The sequence below is a fragment of the Capsicum annuum genome, chromosome 7, assembly GCF_002878395.1.
Source record: "Capsicum annuum cultivar UCD-10X-F1 chromosome 7, UCD10Xv1.1, whole genome shotgun sequence".
Classification (NCBI taxonomy): Eukaryota; Viridiplantae; Streptophyta; class Magnoliopsida; order Solanales; family Solanaceae; genus Capsicum; species Capsicum annuum.
Window position 1 is genome coordinate 84,317,570 of NC_061117.1, and position 24,599 is coordinate 84,342,168.

Below are 24,599 nucleotides of genomic sequence, written 5' to 3' on the forward strand. Positions count from 1 at the left end.
AGAAGAGTTTTAAGCATCGAGCATACCTGATTGTTGACTTTCACACTTCCTTAACAATGGAGCTTAGATCGTATGAAGTATGAGCTTGAGTTGAGAGAATATGGATGAGAGAAGGAAGTTGGTCACTTTTCTTTCAATCCAATCTCTCACGGGAAAGGTTTTCTTGCTTAGTTGTGATCAAGTTGAAGAAGAAAGGAAGATATTATATATTCTAGCTAACGAAGGAAATAACTAAACATGGAAAATAAATAAACTATCGGGAAGGTAAAGAGTTTAAGCCTGGGCTGGGTCGGATCTAACTTAACATCTGGTCCTGTAATACCTGACGACATAAAAGAATGCCGTCAGAGTTGTGGTAACTTGTTAGGCAATATCGTTAGGGTTAGGTAGACACTTCTTTATAGTAGACCTCTCTGATGTCATTTTCTAGTAAGCCATCACATGTGTGACGTCTTACTATAAAGGTCGTCAGGGTCCTTTTTAGCAGATAATCTTGATTTCACCTTCCAGGTATTGAAAACCTAACTATAAGAATAAAAACTAACCTAAAAATGAATGAAAATAAAATTTTGGGTTTCCTCCCAATAGCGCCTGATTTAATGTCGCGGCACAACTCAGTTATCTTGGCTACTTAGACTTCGCTAAGACATCATACCGATACCTTTTGTCATCCATATAGAATACATCCATGACTGCAAATACACTTATATCTTCTTGATTCACTGTGGATGAGCGCATTTTAAACTTTTCTTTATTTTTGCCAACTCGAAACTTGAGCTCATTGAGCTCCAAATCAACTAGCACTCTCCCTGTGGCCAATAATGGTCTTCACAGAATAATAGGCACCTCAAAATCAACATCACAGTCTAGAACCACAAAATCCGCAGGGAGAATGAAGTCGGCCACTTTCACCAGCACGTTATGTAGAATACCTACAGGTCTTTTGATTGACCTATCTACCATCACGAGTTGTATTTTTGTAGTAGTAGGTTCCCCTACATTAAGCCTCTTATAGACGGCCAGCGGCATCAAATTAATACTTGCGGCAAGGTCACACAAACCTTTCTCAAATTTTATGGGTCCTACTGTGCACGGAATAGTGAAAGCACCAGGATTAGGCTTTTTCTGTACTAAGGACTATGACAAAACAACACTACAATGGTGGAGATTATCCACTGTCTCATAGATTACTTTCTTCTTCTTCGTCAGTAGATCCTTCATAAATTTAGCATAGCTCGGCATTTGCTCAAGTGCCTCCATCAATGGCACCATCACTGTCCGTTGTTTCATTACTGCCATGAACTTGCCAAATTTTTCATTATCTTCTTTCTTCTTTAACCTCTGCGGAAATGGAGGTGGTGGTCTTGGCATTTTTTTCTATACCACTTCCTCTTTCTTGTCGTCTTCTTTCTCTGACATGTCAACAAAGACATCCACCTTCTCATACTTTACTAGATTTCTTTCTTCTGATTCATCAACACTTACCTCCTTCTCTACGAATTTGCCCATATAAGGGCTAGATAATATGTTACCACTCCAAGTGGTAATCACCAAACAAGAGCCATCAGTCTGCGGGTTTTAAACCGTATCACTAGGCAAAGTGCCCTCTTTTCTCTAGTTCAGAGTAGCTGAAAGTTGGCTCATCTGTTGCTCCAACCGCTTAATAGAAGCAGAGTGTGAGCTAACTAACTGACTAAGAGTAGAAAACTCACTTTTCATATTAGTTACCCCTGAGTTAGTAGCTTCAACTCCCTTCAACAACTTTTTCATCATGTCCTTCATGGACATCTTGCCAGAACTAGTAGATGCAGCATCCCGACTTCCATGAGGAACATACAAACCACTCCTGTCATTATTATTTCTCCAATGTTCCTGATCCCTATCTTTATAATCAGGCTTGTCATAGAAAGTCCGACCTTGGTTCCCTTGGATACTGCCTCGGAAACCCCCCTAATTACTTACATAGTTGGCCTCAGCATCAGCACCTATAGATACAGTACCTTGAGCGTCCACAGCCTTAATTATTTTAGTCTTGCCGGATAGCAAGTGTTTAGCCAGCAAGTCTATCTGCGTCTTCAAGTGGGCCATATCCTAATCTCACTCCTCATTCTTTCTACACTATTTTGCAGTAATACCACTAGCAATCGTAGGGCTAGCCACTATAGAATCCCTAGTATGCCAAGCTTGACTTTGCTTAGATATTTTACTTAGCATGTCAGAAGCATCCAGAAAAGAGAGGTCAATGAACAAACCACCTGCAGCGTTGTCAATTATTGGCTTTTTCATTGAGTTGAAAGCTCTGTACAAGGTCTTCATCAAATGCAAGCCCGTCATATTGTGGTTCGGACATAGAGGCAACCTCATTGTTGCCTCTCCAGACAGAGACAATGGAAATAACCTCAATCTAATTGTATTTTGACTAACTCCCGAATTATCAAAGGATTTGCAGATGGTGATGAATTTCACTAAATGCATGTTAGGATCATCACCAGGAAAGCCTCCAAATAACCTCTTGAGATTCAGGAGTTGGATCATGGTACTTTTTATGCTGAACTTTGCACCAGGTGCCAATGGTAATGGGATGATAGCACCTGTTGCACCATCTCCATCCATTCTTTCATCATCATCATCAAACTTATAGTGCATAGGCTGTTGACCATATGTACTTCAATCTGGATGATTTTTGTTGACGTTTTGCTGCACTGGTGCAGCAACTTGATCCGCTCTTCTTGGGTTTTGAGGATTCAGCAATTCCTTATCACCAAGTCCTCATCATCAGGGTTTTGGTGATGTCCTTGTTGACCTAAATTTTGCTCATTCACCTGAGCCCTGGCTAAATCAGCTAATCTTTCTACTTTCTGTTGCTTAGTTATTCTTCCAATTAGTTGAGGTTCCGGGTTGATTGGTAATATTGGTACGCCGGAACTTATCATTTTTCACATAAACAACATAGTACCTACAATAAACAAAAACAACAAATAAACGTAAATCAAGGAAACTTAACTATCAACAAATTTTCGCACACAAAATTTTTAATCTACAATCGTATTCCCCGATAACGGTGCTATTTTTGATAATGCTCAAATTACACTTTTGAATGGGTGTAACTGATCGTTGTCAACATAAAACCCAACTAGGTTAGGGTCGAATCCCACAGGAAATAGGGTGTGAACGTTAATTTATTTACAAAATGCTTTACTGGTAGTTTATCATTTCCGAAAGTAGGGGGGTTTAAAGTTCACAATGTATCAATCTTCACTTTCTGAATTTTTAGAGTTGTTATCAATATAAATGGCACTCCAAGGTTATGATCACCAAAGGTTTTGGGTATTGACAGATACCAGGTAATGCTAGAGATCCTCGGAATGAGTAGAACAACAAAATATCCCTGACTATGATACTATCTAACTTATCTCTTGACCTCACCAGAAAATTTATTATCTTATTCTCTCGAACTTAGATAATTTATCTATATCCAATCGGATGTTATATTAGGTAGATTAATCCAGTTACGACATTAATCATTAAACAGAATGTTGGTAGCTTCTGAGTCCCTGTTAATAATTCCCGTCCTCTAGTCTATTCCTCCGGTAGAAGCAAATCAAACCTAAGGCATACTCTAATGGTTGCAACCACTAGATTTCAGTTAAAACCACAAAATTTCAAGATATTCTACTACTCTTTGAATCTGTTAAACACCTAGCATCATATCAAACCCTAATCCTTAGATCCCATAACCCCGGCTAATGAAATTAGCCACTCATGATCTCACGAAGGAAATCACAAGTTGAATTCATGATGATAATGATAAACTTACGTATAGATGGAAAACAACAAATAATTTCTTCAATTAAATCCCAAGTTAGAAACCCAAGAATAGTTGATAAGAAAGAAACTAAAAATAATTGGCGAAAGAGAACAATGTATGTGTTTCTCCCTCCAAAATACTTGTTCTGAATAATGAAAATGTCCTTTCTTAAAACCCTAAAAACTGCTTTTTATACTAAAGCCTAATTAAGGAAATAAAATAACAAAATCATGGCTAGGCTCGGATTTAGGTGACGCCATATTAGTGTTGGTCATCATTCTTCTGACGACGTCTCAGATATGTCATCAGAAGTCATGCCATTTTTACCTGTTCTACCTCACTCTGATGATGTCCTATGATGTCTTACCACACTTGTGATGGAGTGTAGAAAATGTCGTCAGACCTTCAGCTTATTTCACCATGTTCTGCCTCACTCTGACAATATATTCTGATGGCTTCCCACACTTGTGATGATATATTGAGAATGTCATCACTTTCATCCAGCAACTCTTCTCCACTATTCTTCCTGACGCCTTTTTCTGGTAGCTTACCACATCTCTGACGGCTTGCAAGAAAATGTGGTCAGATTTATTCAGCTCACTTGTACCAGATTTTACTTATTTTGTTCATCTTTCCTATGTTTTCCTCCCATCCTTTCTAAAACTACAATATCTCAAGAAAACGATCAAAAACAACCAAAAGTTGCTTAAAACTTCATAATTATTTAGAGTTAAAAGCCTCAAATATGTTAGCATTTGCTTACACATCAGGTTTAGATCTCTTAATCATATTTATTAGGCTAGGAATGCTAAATTATGGTGAAATTAGGGCACAGATTAATTGATGGACTAATTTTCTATGGAAAAAGTATTGTTAAAAAATAGCTACCAACTTTGGAGTAATGGAAAGCAAGATCTCAAGTGCGTAAGGCTATGTTAAAAAATACTGAAAAAGTGGAACAATTTTTATTGTAGGAACCAAGAAGTGGAACCCCTATACTTTGGTTTGATAATTGGACCAATATTGGTCCATCATTTATGCATCAGTCTGAGGTTCATTCTAGCTACCCATTGAAAGATAATGAATTTATCAAATAAGATGGATTGGATTATGAATTAATGTAGAATGAAGTATCAAATTAGATAGTGGATCATCTCAAACATAATATGGGGTCTATATCTATATTGATCCTCCAAGTCATTTACTTAATTTGCATGGATTCTTGACATTTTCATCCTTCACGCAGTGGCTAGAGGCCATTTATGACTTGCTGAAACTTTCAGTTTGGTTATCAGATAGTTCATTTGGATTTTATGCTTATTTTTTTGTTTTGTAGCTTTTATTGTTTAGGATTTGGTCTCAAAATAAAATTCCTATTAGATGACCTTGAATAATAATTTTGACAGTGTTATCAGCTCTAGAACGTTGATTGTAGGTTAGGTGGACCTTTGGTTCAAGTCTCGAGACTTCTGGACTCATTTTGAGATATTGGGTAAATTTATATAAAAAATGGAACTAAGGTGTGGCCCCAACATTTAATTTAAATGATATTATATGATAGTTTTGATTATCCTATTTGGATTTAGAATGTGTTTTACAATAAATTTGCACTATTGGTTCATGTTCAAAGGGTTCCGAATAAGTTTTGAGGATCCAAAATAAGTTTCAAAAGTTGTTGGTGCTGGTGTGGCCGCTTTAGTGGCCGTTGACCATTTGACCAGCTAATAAAGCAACCATATGACCTCTTTAGTAGTTTTTAACCTTCTGATCAGACCACTTCAGTGGTCAAAGTGCCCCTTTAGTGGCCATTGCTGAGTATAAGATCCAAATTCATATTTTTGAAATTTTAGGAGTTAGGAAACTCTGATTATGATGATTTTTGATGCATTTTTCTCGTAGAATCATTGTATAAAAATTTATAACTCTATTTTCCCTATTTACTAAAATCTTCTATTTTATTTTTATTATTTCAATCCAAGTTGAGATTCAAAACCCCATTTTCACAATTTTGGGGGCTTGGGAGCTCGAATTTGGGCGATTTCAAAAGGGTTTGAAAGATTTCTTCCTTGGGCAAGTTTTCTAATCTTATAATTATTATTTTCCCCACTTTTTTTATCTTTAATAATACTTCAAATTCTTGATTTCAAAATGGATTTTGGGGTTTTGGTCTCTAAAACTTGAAAATGGTTTTTCTTTAATTTGAGCCTCATTTTTATCTCGTTTTTGCTTGGGTCTTCACTTGTAGACTGTGATTAGTATAGGAAACATATTTCTATAATAAAATTACAATTTTACCCCTTTTATTTTTGAACCCATTTTTTGGGGTTCATTTTTAGACCCGTCTTGAATATAGCAATATGAGTCTCATTTTACTCCTAATGACATATAGATTTTGATTTTTGACAGTTTGGTGGTATTTTGGAATTATGGAGTGAAGGCAAATGATCTGTAGGAAATTGAAAGATTGTGGTTTGACATCAAGGTAGGATTTTGTCTACTATTAGTCATGACATGGTGTATTATATATGTTGCATATTAGATAGGGATGTTAGGATGTGATATTGGATAGAATACCGTGACTTAGCCCAATTCATGAGTTTGGGTCTAGAAAGGAAATTGAATCTTAAGGTAAAATACTTATTATGATTCTAGGATCCTATTATTCTAGGTTTCTAGCATGTAGGTATAGTTGAGACTAATAAACCTTTAATATGATAATCGGTGGATTGTGATGGCTTTCTCGGATTATGATGTTATGGTTATGCTAAATATGTACATTGGTCCAAAGTTTGTTATTATGAAATTGGTTGGATTTCAAGAAGTAATTTATCCTTGCAAAGGACATGGTCATAGTTTATAGATGTTTTGATGCTTAAAATCACATTGTTTGGATTGTGGTGATATGATACATATATTTGGTACCTTCATGCTCACAAAAACAAAAAATGGTACGATCCCATCTAAAATATGATTTTTACTACTCTTTTCCTAAAAAGGGATTTATTACCATTTTCAGTTTTAAAATAGGTTTGTTCATTAGGGGGATTGTATCATCTTATGAATAACCTATGTGCATTGAGATTCAAAATGATATTTTAGAGATTTGACCGAGATAAATTTTGGTCCATAGTCTTACTACTATTTTTTTACCACGATCAAGAGATATTTTGACCCTTTCTACACGGCTATGATGATTTAGCCCTGGAGGTCATATTGGGCAATGGATTTATGGATTTAGACTTTCTTAGCACGGTTCTAACCATGTATATATATATGTATAGATGTATGTATATATGTATGTATATATTTATATAAGTATGTATGAGCATATATATATATGTATGTATGTATTATTGGTACTGGACTTAATGATGTTAATGATATGAGTTTCGGTTCAAGTCCAGCGATATATGATGATATGAGTTCCTATTCAAATCTGGTGATTGATGATGGTATTAATGATATGAGTTTTGGTTTAAGCCCGAAAATTAATGATGATATTGATAGTTTGAGTTTATAAACTGGGTTACATTATGACACTTTGGATTGGTTATGGTATTATAATTTTGTTTGCATTTATCCTTAGATGTGCATTCCCTATCAGTAGTATGCGCCTATATCTATTAGCCTTATAGAGCTTGCATAGGTATAGGTATGACTAATGTTTCTGAGTGTTGGTTGAAATTTCAAGCCTATTTTGGTGGTGGTTTACGATGGGCTCGGTTAGGTATTGTTTATCTAGACTAGCCGATTACTTGCATTGTTATTGTTATTATTATGGCTAGTTCATGGTAGATTGATTATTGATCCAATACTGAGATTTGAGGTATAATTCTAATTCCTTTCTTTATGATTGCTTTATTATGGATAATTATCTTATGTTTAGATGTATGGATTAAGGATCGTAATTATTTTAGTACTAGTTCCTACTAAGATCGAAAGCCATAAGATACTAGTATGACTACTTTAGGTTGCACCTATGGGTTAGCCTTGTTTATGTGCATACAATTATATATGTAGTTATGGTATTACCGTATATCATTCCCTTCCTTCATGTGTTTATGTTGTATATCCATTCCTTGGCCTTGTATACAATTACATATCCTTTATCTTGTCATGACCCAAACCATGGTTTAGCCATGATGGGCATCTTAAGCCCACCATGGACCAAAGACCAACCCCTTAGCCTAACCTCAAGAGCACAATAATCATAAAATAAATAAGTGGTAGCCAATTAACATAGTAACAAAAGATGAATAGATAACTCAAATGAAAAATAAGAGTCAATCAATAACCAACCCACACTTGTCCATAATAGCCTCTAAAACCAGAATAGCAGCTACATCGGGAGATGCCCCTGACTATGACCAAAAAGAATCCAAAAGTACTGAGTTTTAAAAGAAAGAATAATGAAATCTTAAGTCCTTCCGAATAAAGGAGGCCCACCACTTCACAGCAACTCAGGAGACATGCTCAACCACCTAATACTGCATGGGAGCAACAAAAAAGTCTTTGAAACCTACATCATGAAACGATATAGTTTCTTAGGATGGTCATTGGGATAAGCAGTAACATGTAACTCAGGGAAAGTATTAACATAATGTCATACCAAAAATCAGTCAAAACAACATGCGCACATTCATATATATATATGATGCCAGGATAGGGTGAGGGTCGTGAACATGATAGTTTAAAATCATTAACCTAGATTGTGTAGCTCGATCTGTCCTAAAGGCACCCATAGGCTATATGGGCTCAAATCTCCCTGCTGAAAGGACCCCAATGTGTGTGAGCCGCATGAATTGAGAAGAAAACAAGGAAAAACTAAATCCAACATACGCAATATCCATCCCATATATATATATATCAAGCATCTATCAAGAACACGATCATATAGACCCCAACACCGACAAATTTAGTTTTTGGTGTTCATCCCCCTAGGACTTACACCTTCACGGTGAGCTATACAACCCCCTTTAAGCCAAAATTAAAATTAATTTGCACATAATTCCAACCATTAACTAAAGATTCATTCATTAAGGAATTTACCACTTGGTATCGTCATACCAGTATCCTTATAAGCTAAATTAAACATGCTAAACCAATCCACGTAACCACATTTTGACTCCAAAGTTCCATTTAAAGTCTAAACCATGACCACCAAGGTCATCCACATCCATTTTTATATCCATTTATCCATTAATGCAATGCATTGAGTTCAAAATAAAGTTAAACCACACAATTTGTCCATATTCAAAACAAGATTATAAATTAGGCTGACGTTAATGCCAATTCCACGTCAAAATTCATCCAATTTGGTGAAACCTATGTTTCCCATTTCAATCATTTAAATAATGCATCAATTCAGTTTCAAAAACCTCAATTTAAAGCATGAATAATTAATTTAAACATGGGACAAACAACTCAATCAGTAACAACAAAAAACTTTTAACCCAATTTCAAAACCCATAATTTAAATCACATGAAAAGCCATTCAATGTATACCACAATGTAGATTAAAGATTAGGGAACAGAAACATGCCTGGAAGTTTGGAGTTCGAATGATGAATTCTCTGTGAAACCTTTGAATGTTCATGGGTTTTGAGTCTTAAGAGAGAATGAATAATTCTGATCTTTGAAAACTGAAGAAAAGAGGCTTATTTTATGTTTAAAGGTTGTACAAGAGGTAAAAGGACCTAAATCCCCTCACCCCAAGTGAATAAAACAAAAATTGGAAAAAAGTTAAAACATCACCATAGCATGCCAATATTGCGGAGGTTAGCCTCAATGCCATATAATATCACAGAGGTTAACCTCCGTGACACAAACTTATCGCGGACCCTCACTACCTCGGATCCCAAAATGACCCCAAACCCTTTCTAAAAAATCCAAAACATTCCCAAAACACCTTTTTAACAGTCCTAACCATAATTCAAGTTAAAAATTGACATTACACATACGGGTGGGTGAAAAATAAAATGATCAAAATTTTAAGGGGTCTTACATTATCCACCCCAGGATCATTCATCCCTGAATAATGCTTTGAGTTTTCTTATGCCTTTAATGGTTTAGACATGGATATTGGTTTTGGCTATGGTCGAGGGCATGTCCCAACTAGATATTATTGTTTTTCTTTAGAGGCTTTGTGAGGACAAACTGTGGACTTGGGTATGTTATGGAATAGTTATGGATTTAGTTATTATTTTGTGGATAGATGTTTGGTTGGGATAGGTATCAGGGGTGATCTCCGGTCCTTGTTAGACATGGTATGCCCATTATGACAAGGCCCTGGTTTGGGTTATTTCAAAATATTTGGCAACAAAATTTGAAACATCCCTTTTCATATTATTCCACCAGTAGATTTTCTTCAAGTTATGATACATCTTAGTTGAACCCAAATGAACTCTATATCAAGACTTAAGAGCTTCAGTTAAAATCCTTTCCCGGAGCTTATCAACGTTAGGAACACAAAACCTACCTTGGTACCTCAAGTTGCCATCTTCCCTAATCTCGAAAGCCAAAACCTTTTATTGACTTTCATCATCTTAATCTGCATAAGTATGGGATCCAAAGCCTACTTTTAATTCACCTCAGCACCACGAAATGATTTAACCACTTCCTAAATAATCACTCTCCCATCCTGGTAGTCCTAAAGATAAACTCCCAAATTATCCAACATGTGAATGTCCTTGACCAATCATCTTTTCTCTTTATCAACATGAGATAAGCTCCTCATAGACAACCTGCTAAGACACCAACAATAACATTAGCTTTACCTTGATGGTAGTCAAAATCCATAAGTAATTCAAGCCACCACCTCTGTATGAGATTCAATTCCTTCCGTGTAAAATATATACTACTAGGTTTTATGGTCAGAATAAATATCTACATACACTATATACAGATAATGACTCCAAATCTTCAAAGTGAAGACCACCACCGCCAACTCTAGATCCTGAGTTGGGTAATTCCTCTCATGGACCTTAAGCTTCCTAGAAGTGTAGGCCATAGTGATAATGCTCAACTCACAGGTCAATTTAAGTGCAACATGGTCATTTTCAATATAATTCCTAACTTTGAGTTGGGGTTGAATTCACGAGAAATAATATGAATGGTGATCAAGTAAGTTTAAAATGAAGTTACTTGCTAAATTCAAATTGAGGGTACAAGTATTTGAGAGGTTTTGAATGTTTTCAAAATTTTGGGTTTCTAGAGTACTAACTCGAGGCTAAGAATAATTATAGTGTAATTAATTAGAACTGAATCTTGGCGTCATGTCATTTTAGGTGTAAACATTTTAAAAAAAATAATAGGGATTTTATTAATATAATCAAATTATTACAAGATAGACCAACCCACCGAAATTCACTCAATAGATTGGGCCTAATACAATCAAAGTAAAATAAAACCCAGCCCAATCCTTCAATATGCAGACATATATAAATGTCCATAGGGTTTCCAAAATGCATTTTGTTTTCTTCTCCACCATTTCATCTTCCTTTAGGTGAATAACCATGGTGTCGACGACCTTCAATCCTCCATTCATCGTGCTGGTCCTCTGAATCATTAACTCCTTGCCTAAGCTCTGGAAGATTCCTTCTTTATACAGCTCCCTAAAGTAAGTATTTTCTTTCCACCATTTATTCAACTTATTCTTTAACTCTTTAACTTTCCTTCATATGTTTATGCTCCTTCTAATCTGTATTCTCCTATAAATGGAATGGTTCTTTATTTTTGATGCTGAAATGACGGTTTTAGATCCCTGGGTCAGATTGCTTATCCAAGAAAAATACTTGCTCCTTCTTTATTTTGATTGATGTTTCTTGTAAAATCCACTTATTACAAGCTTGTTGAAAGATATAAAAGGGAGTGAGACAAAGGCTACTCAGACCTACTATTTTTAAAAGTGTAGTCTACTTCTCAGCTGTATTGGTTAGGTCAAACTCATTCAGCCCTCTCCCATTACCTTAAGTACCTTTTTGACGGCTGAATCTGTATAGACTAGATAGCTCTTGACAGTTTTGATTGCTAGCCTATAGTCTCTTCATCCTTTTTCAATGACAATCGTATGTATGGACATTGTAACTTATCACTGTTAAGGATTTTCTTACCTTTGACATGTAATTGCTGAAATGTTGTTATACTGAATCCACCATTATCAATTGCTTTGTTTGCTAAATAATCCGCCAATTGATTCTACTCCCTTAAAATATGTTGAAACTTTACATGCTTATCATGTAGTAGTTGTGTGATTTGTTCAATATAATCTATCATATTGCATGGACACTCCCACTCTTTAGTTAAAATCTTCAGCATAATAAGAGAATCTGTTTGAAAAATTAGCTTATCCTGATTGGACAGATTACAATGGATTGCTGCTTGAAGCATAGCATATGCTTCAGCCTCCATGTTAGTTGTATCTGCAATCTGAGCTCCTTGTGCATTCCTTAGCTCTCCATTTTCATCTCTTAGACAGAAAGCATAAGAAGTGACCCCTGGATTACCCCTACAAGCTCCATCTGTGTTGTACTTCAACCAACCCTCTTCTGGGAATTGCTATTCTACCTTTGTCAACTTAAATATAGGTCTCTTTTGCTGTAATTACTGATAAGTCTCTAGCCACAGAAAAGGGAAAACTTTTCTAGGATTTCTCACTTTAATTAACAGATCAATATTTCTATTGATATTGTATATTATTTTATAAGTTGACAAAGATTTCCCTTTATGTTTTCCATTGTTTATTCTTCTCCACAGCTCCCATAAGATCATGCTAGGAATTGACTGATAGTAAGCCTTAATTGCACCCTATTTCCCATCATTCAACCAATAGTTAATGGGTTCTCTTAGACTAGCTCCTTGCATATTTATACCTATACAAATAGAAAAAAAGGACCATGTCCTATTAGCAGTGCCTGATTTCAGAAACATATGTGAAATGTTTTCTTGATCAGGCTGAAAACAAACCCAGCATCTAGTATGTCCTTCAACTCCCCATCTCCTCAAGTTATCATCAATAGTCACTTTCTATCTCCACAGCCTCCACATTAAGAATTCCATCCTAAGAGGTAAACCTTTCATCCAAATGTTTTTATAAACAATATTTTCTCCTCCCTTTGTCTGATATAATTCCAGGCTGAATTTATAGTAAATCTACCATTTGATTCCAACATCCATATTAGACTGTCTTTTCCTTGTCTATCAGCTAGAATTCTAATGGATTTCAGGATATAATCTGTAATTTCTTGTGGAAATAGATGATACATCAGCTGTGAATTCACTCCATTATGAATCAAATCCTTTACCTATTGATATTGATTATTCCATTCCCTTGAATTCTGTAATAGAGTATAAAAATCTCCCTCTTTTGTCCAATTATCAAACCATATGTTTGAATTTCCTATCCTTATTCTCCAATAAATTTGATGCTCCACCAAGTCCCTTTCCTGTAGCATCTTTTTCCACACTTGAGAACTAGTACTAGTTTTCCACTCTATATCATTTGGGTGTTTATTCCTACAATATTTATTCTACATGTATCTGCTCCAAATAGATTCCTTAGTTCTAAAGTTCCACCATAACTTGCAGAATAAGGCCATTGACACATCTTTGATGCTCTTTAATCCTAATCCTTTTTCTTTCTTAGGAAGACTCAGCTTACTCCATTTAACCAAGTGCCTACTCTTACCCCCAATATGTGTACTCCAAAAAAATTGAACAAACATTCTTTGAACTGTATTGAGCATATTTAAAGGAGGGTCCATAGAAGATAAATAATGAATTGGTATACTCTTCAGGACATGTTTTATCAGTATAGATCTTCCCCTATAAGATAAAATCTTTCCTTCCCAACCTTCCAATTTTCCACTAATTCTGCTCATCAGTGATTGATAGTAATCCTTTTTTTCTCACATGAAAAATTGGGCAACCCAGATAAGCAAAAGGGAATTGTTTTCTCATAATTCCAGTAACCACTTCAGCTAATACCAAAACTCCTTATGACACCCCTTTATGTAAATACAAAAAGCTTTTCTCCTTAATGACTTTCTAACCTAACACTTTTTCATATTTCTCAATTGTATTGGTCGCTTGTTGCATTTTTTATAAATCAGCTTTGCATAAAATTATCATGTCATCAGGAAAAGCAAAGTGGTTTACTTCAAGGCTTCCTCTAGGCATTCCAAAATGTTTAAAGTCTTTAGTATTCATCAAAGACTTTAAAGCTCTTGACATCACTTCTGCTACAAGAATAAATAGTGTAGGAGATAAAGGATCTCCTTATTTCAAACCTCTTGAGGATTTGAAGAATCCCTTGACTTGTTAATTTATCAATACAAAATACCGGTTGTTTCCAACTAGTATAAACACTATATCAATCATAAATTCCCCAAGTCCTATCTTCGTCATTACTTTAGTAAAGAAATGCCAGTCAACTTTATCATATGTTTTCATCATGTCTATCTTCATTAGCATATTAGGACTCTTACTCCTTTTTCTAATATCTGTGATTATTTCCTGAACCATCAAAATATTCTCAGCAATGCTTCTTCGCTGCACAAAAGCTGCCTGCTCATCTGAGCTAATAGAAGGTAAAACCTTCTTAATTCTCTCATGAACAATTCTGGAAAAAATTTTGTTCAGAAAGTTGCTCAAGGATATGGGTCTCATATAAAAAAAAATGTTCACAACTAACTCTTGGGTAACAATACAAAGTTTGTATGTGTCACAAACTTTGGTAATTCAAACCCACAAAAGAAAGATATGATCATTTTATGAATATCTTGACCTATAATCTCCCAAGAATCCTAAAAAAATGCTTTTGTCATACCATCAGGTCCTCCTGTACCATTTCAATTTAATGCCATGACAACCTTCTTAACTACTTGCATATCTGGAACTCTATTCATATCTTTATTTTGTTCAGCGGTTGCTACCCTAGGCAGTTCATTTAGCATTTCAAAGTTTACTATCTCTTCCTCTTTAGTAAATTGCCTGTGGAAAAAATAGACTGCTTCCTATGCTATGTCTGACTGATTTTCCATCCATTCCCCATCATCGTTCTGGATTCTTGAAATCTTTAATCTACTTCTTCTTCCTTTCACTACAACATCAAAAAATTTAGTGTTTCTTTCCCCATCCTTAAACCATTCCAAGCATGCCTTTTTCCTCCAAAATTCTTCTTCTCTCTTTAATTGCAAGTTTAATTCAGCTAGTGCTTTAAACAACATTTGCCTATTATTGGCTGATGGATTTTCCTCAAACTATTTTTCTCTGAATCTGATGATATCTTTTAATGTTGCTATTTCCTGGAAGATATTACCAAAATGTTCCTTACTTTATTTAGCCAGTGCACTTTTACCCCTTTTCTACTTATGATGAAACACAACAAAAGGATTACCCATTACTTTGTTACCCAGTTTTCCTTAATTACATCATAACAAGTTTGTTCTTTCAGCCACATATTCAGAAACCTAAATGGTTTTTGAATATTTTACATCACTGTACTGAAGTAAATCTTTAGAGGATTGTGATCTGATCCGCTTCTAAATAGATGTTCTAATTCAAAAACTGGAAAGAGATCCTATAATTTGTCATTATAAAGCACTCTATCCAGTCTCTTGAAAATACATTCTTTATCTGTCCTTCTATTCCGCCAGGTATACTTACTTTCAATTCAACATAAATTAATACACTGGTTGAAATCCTCAGTCTCAGCCATTATGACTGGTAGACCTCCTAATTTCTCTTCTTCACTGATATTTACATTAAAATCTCCCCTATCATCCATGAGTGTCGCATTGCCTAAGAACTATCTATAAGTGACTCCCATAAACACAACCTCTCATGTTGAGTATATTTAGCATATACCAGAGTAACAACAATTGTAGTTCCTGTCTATTGACTGGTCCATTGAATGGTAAGTTACTGGTTTTTATTCTTTATTACATCAATGTCAATAAAGTATTTAGTGAACATCCATATTTTGCCAGAACAATTTGTAGTTGCATTCTTCATGTTCAACCTCCTTCTGTATTCATCACTTGAACTTGTTTCCTGGAAAGGTTCCATTAAACCTATAAATGTGAAATAGTATCCTTTTTGTAAAGTGATAAGTCTAGTGAATGATTTCTATGTGTTCACTGATATGATATTCTAGATTAGAGCATTCATTTGGAATTATTTTTAATTGAATTCCTTGTCTGTATTGATTAAGTTTTAACTCTCTAATCTTTCTGCTTCTGTACACCTTAATTTGATTTCATCTTCATTATAGACAAATTACCTTGCACTCCTATTTTCTCTATGGTTTTAGTCAAATATCCTCCATCTAAGTCTACATTATTCACATCACTGACTTATTTCTGATTTTCCACCTGAATTGCTCAAGGTAATATATTTTCAAGTACCTTTTCTGCTTCTTCTGTATGTTGCTATTATACTATTGCCAACTGTTTGCTTTCATATTATTCCCCCATAACTGCTGCTTTATTTAATTGCTCCATATCTACTAATTTTGCACTCTGTTATTGATCCATTGATACTAATGTGTTTATTTATTGACAATCTTTTCTTTTTTCCTTCTTCTCTAATGCCTGATTGTGATCTGTTGTCCTAAAAGTACTATTAACCTAATATTTTGTACTTTCTTTGGGAATATGTTGCTTTCTTACACTTTTCTCTGTATCCTTCTCCTTGTCCTGATTCTCATTACTTGTTAAAGCTTCAAAAGTATGAGACACTAGGACTTGTTTCTGCACTTCTGATTCCAATTCTCCAATTATATGGTCATATTTATATTTATTATATTTGATCCTCCTTGTATTTCATTATTGATTATAATTAATTCCCCCTTGTTGCATATTATCTCCTTCTTGCTGGTCCTTCCTGCCTTCTAAATATTGCTTCAGTTGTCTCCTCTGTTCCTCCTTTTTCTCTTCATACATCTCCGGATGTTTCTTCCAACATTGATTATCATCATATCGCTATAATCTACATTCTTTACAATACTTGGGCATATAGTCATACTGAATTTGAATCCATTTTGAATTTATAACCGCTGTATCATCATCTTTCTCATTAATCTTTACTCCTTAAAGTGGTTTATCTATCATATCTACTTTCACCTTCACATGAGCACAACTTGGCCTTGTTTGATTTATTGTTGCTAAATAAACTATTAATGGTTTGCCTATTGATGAGGCTATTGAGAATTGATCCTTAGTTTTTATGTAATATGCAATTGTAGCTAATAACTTTACACAATCTTATAATATTCCCATTCTAATAAGAATATGTTGTGAATCCAATACTCCAATATTGCAATCTACTTTAATACGACATTGATTCGGTATCTCTTTTCTGAACTCATTAACATCAGATTTTCCATAGGAAAATTTACCAATAATTACAAATTGTAAATTCTTCTGTACTATCAAATTCCTTATTTCTGAAGCCTTCCATGTTATACTCGGCTCTCCTTCAACTAAAACAACAGGTTTTGATGGGATTAGAATCCCCTTTTCATGATTATTCATAGGTTTTAGAACTTTTGTATATCTGCATTGGAACTACCTCCCTTGTCAACAACAGTCAAATTTTCAGAGTTTTTCAGTGGGATTATCCCACCGGAAGAGGTAGCCATGGGTATCAGCTAGAGAGAAAATTGTAGGCGTTTTTTCTAGGTATGAACTCATGCATGGGTAATTGAGAATTCATCCAAACTTAGCTAGAGTCATGGGTAGTCTAGTTTTATAGGTATTAGTGTCAATCTTTCAACAAACCACTAAATTTCTTTCTTGGGTTCTTTCGAACACCTCAGGAATATGGAAAAACAACCAATCCAATACCTCAATTAGAACCTTATTTCTAAGATTGCACTGTCAAATGAGTTAACTCAAACAACACCCTTAATTCTAAGATGATTCCATCCTATAAGATAACTTAAGTTATTGCTCATAAATACCCCTCGCCCAGTACCTCACTTTCAAGGATAGTATGGGATCCTAAACAATTGGGGTTTTCTCCCATAATTTTTAGTTTAAATATGGGCTAAAATAAAAATCCACAACAAATAGCTAATTAATAGATAAATAAACAACACCCATGGACTAATCACCACCTAATCAAGCATAACCCCAAGATGAAGAATTAGCTACTCATAAAGATAGAAAGTAAAGATATACCAAAATTTACACCAAATTGATTCATGAAAGATAAAGACAATACGAATCCACACTTTAAATTTCAATAAATCTTCAATGGAAATTGTTAATCCTTCACTTAGGAAATACTCCAATGTGTTCTTATCTCAAGAGTAATACAACAGTATTCCCAAGGTGAAATATTAATGATGGATAAAAGATGTAAGAAGAAAAAAAATGAGCTAAAAACCCTCTTTAAGACCCAATTCCACATTTGCCAAATATTACAAAAATGCCACCTTTCTCATGATTTACTTGAGAAAATTACAATTCTGCCCTTAAAAATACTGCTTTATCGTGATCACCCTATCTTGACTTGACTCCATGTCGCAATCACGACCCTCAAGCTGTGATCGCGGTACTTGAGAGTCGAGTCCTGGGCTTGATTTCCAGTTTTGGCTCTTCTTACTCACATTTCTTCTCTTCCACCTTTTCCTCAGCTCATTTTTACCAAGTTTCCTTGCTCATCTTCCCATTTCAAATTTTACCTACACAAATGAGCATTAAGTAAGAGATTGACATCAAATCAATAGAAAATCATGATAATTTAGGATCAAAAGGTTCTAGAAAGTCATAAAATTGACGAACTTTCACCCCCCCCCCCCAAACTTAAACTATTGCTTTTCCTTAAGCAGACGAGAATAATTCATTGAGATGGGGCTTTAACTCAAATCCATCCAAAAAAAAGCTATACTAATGGAATAAGCTTACAAGGCTCTTCAAAGACTTTCCAAACATATCATGGAAACAAGCAAACCAAAATTTTTCAATGAGAACATATTTATGATGCAAGGATGTAAGTTTGTATCCAATTAACCTTCTAGATCAACAAAGCATCTGGAGAGGAGACATAAAATCTTTAAAGATTGTCTCAATCTTCATAATGCAACTTACTTCACCCATTTACCCAAACCGAGAGTAAGACTTCACCCTCTACCCCAAAGCATCGATGCTACTCATATGCAAGAGTTAACTCCACACACATAAGACATTGAAATTCTTAAAGGATCTCAAAAATTAAAAGAATTCACACTCGCTCTCACAAAGAATTTCAAGTACAACTAGTATAACCATAAGTTTTCCCTTTGTGTTTTTTCCACTAATGTAGACTTACCTAGTTTGGAATTACCAAGGTCTTACGGGTAAAAATGAAGGTTTAAGGTGAGGAAAGGAATATATATGGTTCAAGTGACTAAAAGACCTCCTTCAATTCAATATCACACCCCTTTCTATCCCCAAAAATTTAAAACTATTCACATTATTCTTCTTCAAATCATTTCCCATATTTTCCTAACTTTTTGTTTAAGATTTACCAAATAATTCAAATCTACCATTTTCTTTCTTCACTTCTTAAACCTTTTCAAGAGATTTTCTACTTTATCATCAAGCACATCTCTAGTATTTTAAGCACATGAGTTGACAAACTTACATACACTTTTCTTTGATCATCTTAGCATACAACATTCTTTCCCCAAACTAGGAATTTGAACCACCCTTACATTCTTCTCCCAAATACATAACCCCTCAAAATTATGCTTTTCCCTATAATATACTATTTAGAATCATGTGATGCATCAAAGGAGGTTAAGTGCAAAAGATAGATTTTCCTAGGGTTTTAGGTATTTTAGAATAGTTATCATTACAATAAGAAATAAAGATGGTCAAAAAGGGTCAAAGGGGTTTACCAGGGAATAATGTTAAGGTGGGAATTTGGCTATGTGACGGGTAAAAAATGGCCTCGAGTCATCCTCCAAACCAAACTTGCCTAGAATTTTGCTTTGAATACACTCGGGGCAAGTTCTAAACTACACATATGTACAAGAATTATTCAAAAATCTTGCCACATGGAATCATACTCATAGAGCAAAAAGTTAGCCTCCCAATCAATTTAAGAAACTTAAGCTTCATAAGTTACTCCGAGTCAATGAATCATCCTTGTAAAGAGACAGGCAAAAATTGAATTTAATGGTATCATTAAAAAAAATCTCAAAAGCATCCTTGATCGTTTTAAAAAATAAAACTATATTTTTGATTTTTTTCAAAATCATTCCATTTCTTCCAATGACATTTTGAAAGTATTTTTGAACTTTTGCCTCTTCCTAAATAATTAAAGAAAAACTTAGGTGGATTCAAGAAAACTTTATCATTACACTTCATGGGGCTCTTTCCTCACAATGCTCAACTCTTTGAACTCAACATCGTCACACATTCTTCATATATTTACCATTTGGCTCATAAAACACTCATGGCACCAATAGAAACATAAACGACCCTTTACCTTTAAAGATGATGTCACTTAATCTATTATATGGGAAGGCAACCTTCATGTCTCTTGGGTTACTTAGACTTCACTCGAGGATACTATTATAAGCACATTTATGGATCAAACCATAGACACAACATTCATTAAAAATTTCAACCAAAACCCACTAGTTATCTAACATTTATGACTAATTGGACTCTAAAATGATCGCATAATGCCCCAAGAAATTTCACATTAACCTTTGCAAGCATATAAGGAGTTTCTCTCTTATCGACATTTTAACAAACATATGGTGAGCATGAAGGTAAGAGCTTGAAAGGTAGAATAACTACACACGTGAACATGCTCACAACCAACCCTAGTACCTTGTCGTATTAGGCATCCCAAGTCTGACTAGGACTAGAGACCACCCCCATTACCCAACCTAACCTCTAGCCGCCTACCTTGAGTTGGCTGAATTCTGAGCATGAAACTTATTAGTGTAACTACCCACAGAAAGAACCTGTGAATATATCACAATCATGACAAAACCAACTGAGTCCAACCATACCAAAGCACACCAAATAATGCCATAACAAAAGATGTTCCAAAACATAACATAATTAATCCCAAAATATAATAAGATGGAATAACCAACAGTATCGTCCATAATGTCAGCCCACCGGCTTATTCTAATGCCAAGGACGACACCTATATCGATCCCACCCATACCAACCCATATAATTACCACAAAGCCTCTATCTAAAAGTGTAGTGAAATCTGATTTGGACATGGCCCCAACCATAGCCAAATCCAATATCCAAAATAAAGTCAAAATGTCTAAAACTATCCATAACATTAAATGGAGCCTTCCAAAAGGATGGAATCTCACCATTTAGTCCAAATGTTGTCCCTGAGTCAATCACCATATAGAAGGAGTGGAACAGTCGATTCCTGCATAGTATGTGTATACAAACGCCAGTAGACGAGGTTAGCGAGTGACCGCTAGCATGATCTTAGGATAAGGATAAATAATGCCATTTATAAAATTAAGTAAAACCATCCATATGCACATAACTATACATATATATAAACATGTTGGAAAAAAGGGACTGGGTTTAGCATGTCTTTAAAACCTTTACCTGGGTAGTGTAGCTTTGTCATCCTAAATCACCCATGGGTTATATGGGTTCAGCTCCCCTTGCTGAAAGGGCCCTAGTGTGTGTACCCGCATGACTAGGGAAATATCCTATAGGATAACTAGTACATCCCTAAAATAAAGTGTGACATCATACACACGGTCACTAAGCCCACCCTCATATCGGTAAATATGAGTTTCCTACTTTAGTCCCCCTAGGACCTTCACCTTCCATGGCTTTGACACATATCCCACTATTATTGACCAAATAAAACCAGTTTCCACATAACCAAACCATTATTGATTTATTAACAAAGGCCATTGATATTGGTATCATCATACCAATCCTTACTTTTAAGTATCATCCATAGCCAACCATTTATAAGTTTAAGGGGACTTTCAAGTGCCCTTCTATTTACCATATTAAACCATTTGGGAGACTTCCATGTTTCCCACAAGCATAATCAATTAGACTTTAGCCTTTCTAAACCATTTAAACCATGTATAATTCCTTTACCAAGTTTAAAACATGCAAGAGTTCCATTAAAAGAACTCAATGCAATGAGCATATCTTTATAAGAATTTTGTCAAACACATTAGGGGCATAACATAACCAAAACAAATTCCAATTACCAATAAACCATTCCCATGTAATCCAATCATCTAAAACCTCCATTAATGCATATAAAAGCATAATTAAAACCATGGTAAACCATAACCAAGCCATAAACATCAAAACCCCCAAATCATAGTTGAAAGTCAAAACCATGCAATAGTAAAACCATGAAAACATTTATACAAACAATGCCTTTAATTAAATTAACAATGAGGGAAGAGAAACATTCCTTAAACAAAGATTGTGATGGAAAGAAATCACCAAGACAAGCCCCAAATTGATCCCTTAGTTGAAATCCTAACTCCCCTTGCTCAATAGCTCTTAAGAGAATTATGAAGTGTTTAGGAAGAGTTTCTAAGTGTTAATGAATAGAATATTAGGGTAAATAACCTTCCAAGTAGGTTAGAAGTCATGGAGATTTATTAGGATAAGTAGGAAAATATACAGAATACCCCCACTTAAGTTGCATAAATTCTCGTCATAGGGATACAACTTGCCCTCACTAGTCGTACCCTACCAATACGATTGGTATCTTCTACTCATATTTAAGCCTCAACCTTTGGATCAAAAACTGTCCAGGATATGACTCATCCAACCAAGTTGTAACTATAACATACGATCTGTATCCATGACCCGTATTCCTGGAAGAATAAAACACCTGGGGAATTGAACACCATTTACCATACGAGTCCCTGGTATAATTTGTTCCCTAGCTAATGGCTCATCATGAGCCACTCATACTCGGATCCAACCTAAGTAACCAAGTCTAAGATTAAGTTAAGGAAAACTATGACCCATTACTAACAATAAAACCCGTACCCCCAAGTCATATCCATTCCAGTAACCTTAATCTATCCTACTAACCAACACTAGTCAGTATACGACCATACCATACCATCTGTACCCTATCATACAACTCGTACCCATGAGTCGTATTAGGTACAAAGATCAGAATTCAAGGAGATTTTTTAAAATCCATAAACTAGGGTGTTTCACTCAATGTACCAATTCATAACCAGACACACTATTTGTAACATAATAACCCAATTAAATCACCCACCACTCAATTAAGCAATCAAACTACAAGTCGATGTTTCATCGAACACATAGTGTGCACTAGTGTATGGAAGCAAGAATTATCTATTGGGTATGTAAAACAAGGCACACATTCAAAAATATTCATCCCAACAATGACATTCTACAAAATTAAGCTCAAATGAATTAAATTCAAATCAAAAGAAACAATGGAATGTGATTATCATTTGTACTCTAGAGAGAATTTAATGAAAGATCATACCTTGTAAGCTTACTTAAGAGAGGAAAATGATAAAATAAAAGTCCAATATACTTATTCGGGGTTTTATTCTTGAGATAAGAACTTAAGATTTTGAATTGAGGTTGAAAACAAGTAAAACTCCTAAAGAAACTCGGCTCAAAACAATCCTCCAACCTGGAACTACTAATTTTGGTGCAAAATTTCAGCTTAAAATTGGCTTTAGGGCATAGTTTTGAGCCCCTGTCCTTTGCCCTTTTCAACTTATGCTATCACCTACACACACCCAAAAAACAAGCTGAAAATTGAATCAATAACATTAGAAAATATTTAGAAAAATTCCTTGGATTGCCTCCGAAGAAGCGACTTAGTTACAGTCGCGGCACTACATCTTTTGACTAATATCTATGTCTTCATTTAAAAGATTTGAATCATCGGAATTGGTTTTGACCAATATAACTTTTAGGTACCTTGGGAAAAGGTAAGGGCACAATGACACACATTCTATCTCGCCACTTTGAAGACTTGAAACTTTTTCCCAACTTCACATTAAACTTTCGAATAGGCTTGTTATGTATAGGTGAGAACATCAATAAACCACTAGTTAAAAATTGGATTTTCTACTTACTATCCTATAAGTAAGGGATGTTATTTCATTTTTTCAGAATGGAAAACTCCAAAATGTAAGTATTTTCTTTCTCATCTCCAAAGTTCATCATTTGCTTGGGTGGTTCAAATTTTGTCATATCTACCAAGATAATGTCTAAAATTGATTGGAATAATGTCGTCTACCTAACTCCGAAGTCGCATTGTTTTTGAAATTCTCGCCTCAAAATAAGCTATATCCTTCACGAAGAATTTTCTTGGCTTTTTCATACAACTCTAGTATAATTTCCTTAATTGAGGCATCCTTCATTGTTTTTGGTTTGGTAGGTTGGCAAAACACTAAGAATTCTTCAACATCAAGCTCACTCTTATCTTAATTGGAAACCATTTTAACCTAATCATGCATATTCATTTGACTTTGGACATCATATGCTTCAATTCTTGCATTTAATTTGATTTTAAAGTTTTTGAGTGGCCATTTCAAATTTTTAATCCATACTTGACATCGCTCAACATACAACTTGTGGGATTTTTCCACCAGTAGTAACACCCTCTCAAGTTGACCCTTATGGAATTCAAGTTGTTTAGTTTGGTTCATTAGCCATTCTTGCCTCATGATTTCTTCCTTGTCAAGTTTTTCTTCATTTTCACTTTCCTTTCCAAATATTGTCATGGATTGATGCAAGAGGTGAATGTCCTCCTCCATTGTAGTCACCTG

General features: G+C 34.9%; 1 protein-coding gene across 1 annotated transcript; it reads right to left on the reverse strand.

Annotated features, from left to right (window-relative positions):
- Window positions 1-828: 828 nt before the first annotated feature.
- On the reverse strand, window positions 829-1,371 carry LOC124885741. The gene is made up of 2 exons (XM_047393994.1): window positions 1,255-1,371; window positions 829-1,137 (listed from the first exon to the last, which is right to left on the reverse strand). Exons 1-2 carry the CDS (start codon window positions 1,369-1,371, stop codon window positions 829-831), a joined length of 426 nt encoding a protein of 141 aa, XP_047249950.1.
- Window positions 1,372-24,599: the final 23,228 nt, after the last annotated feature.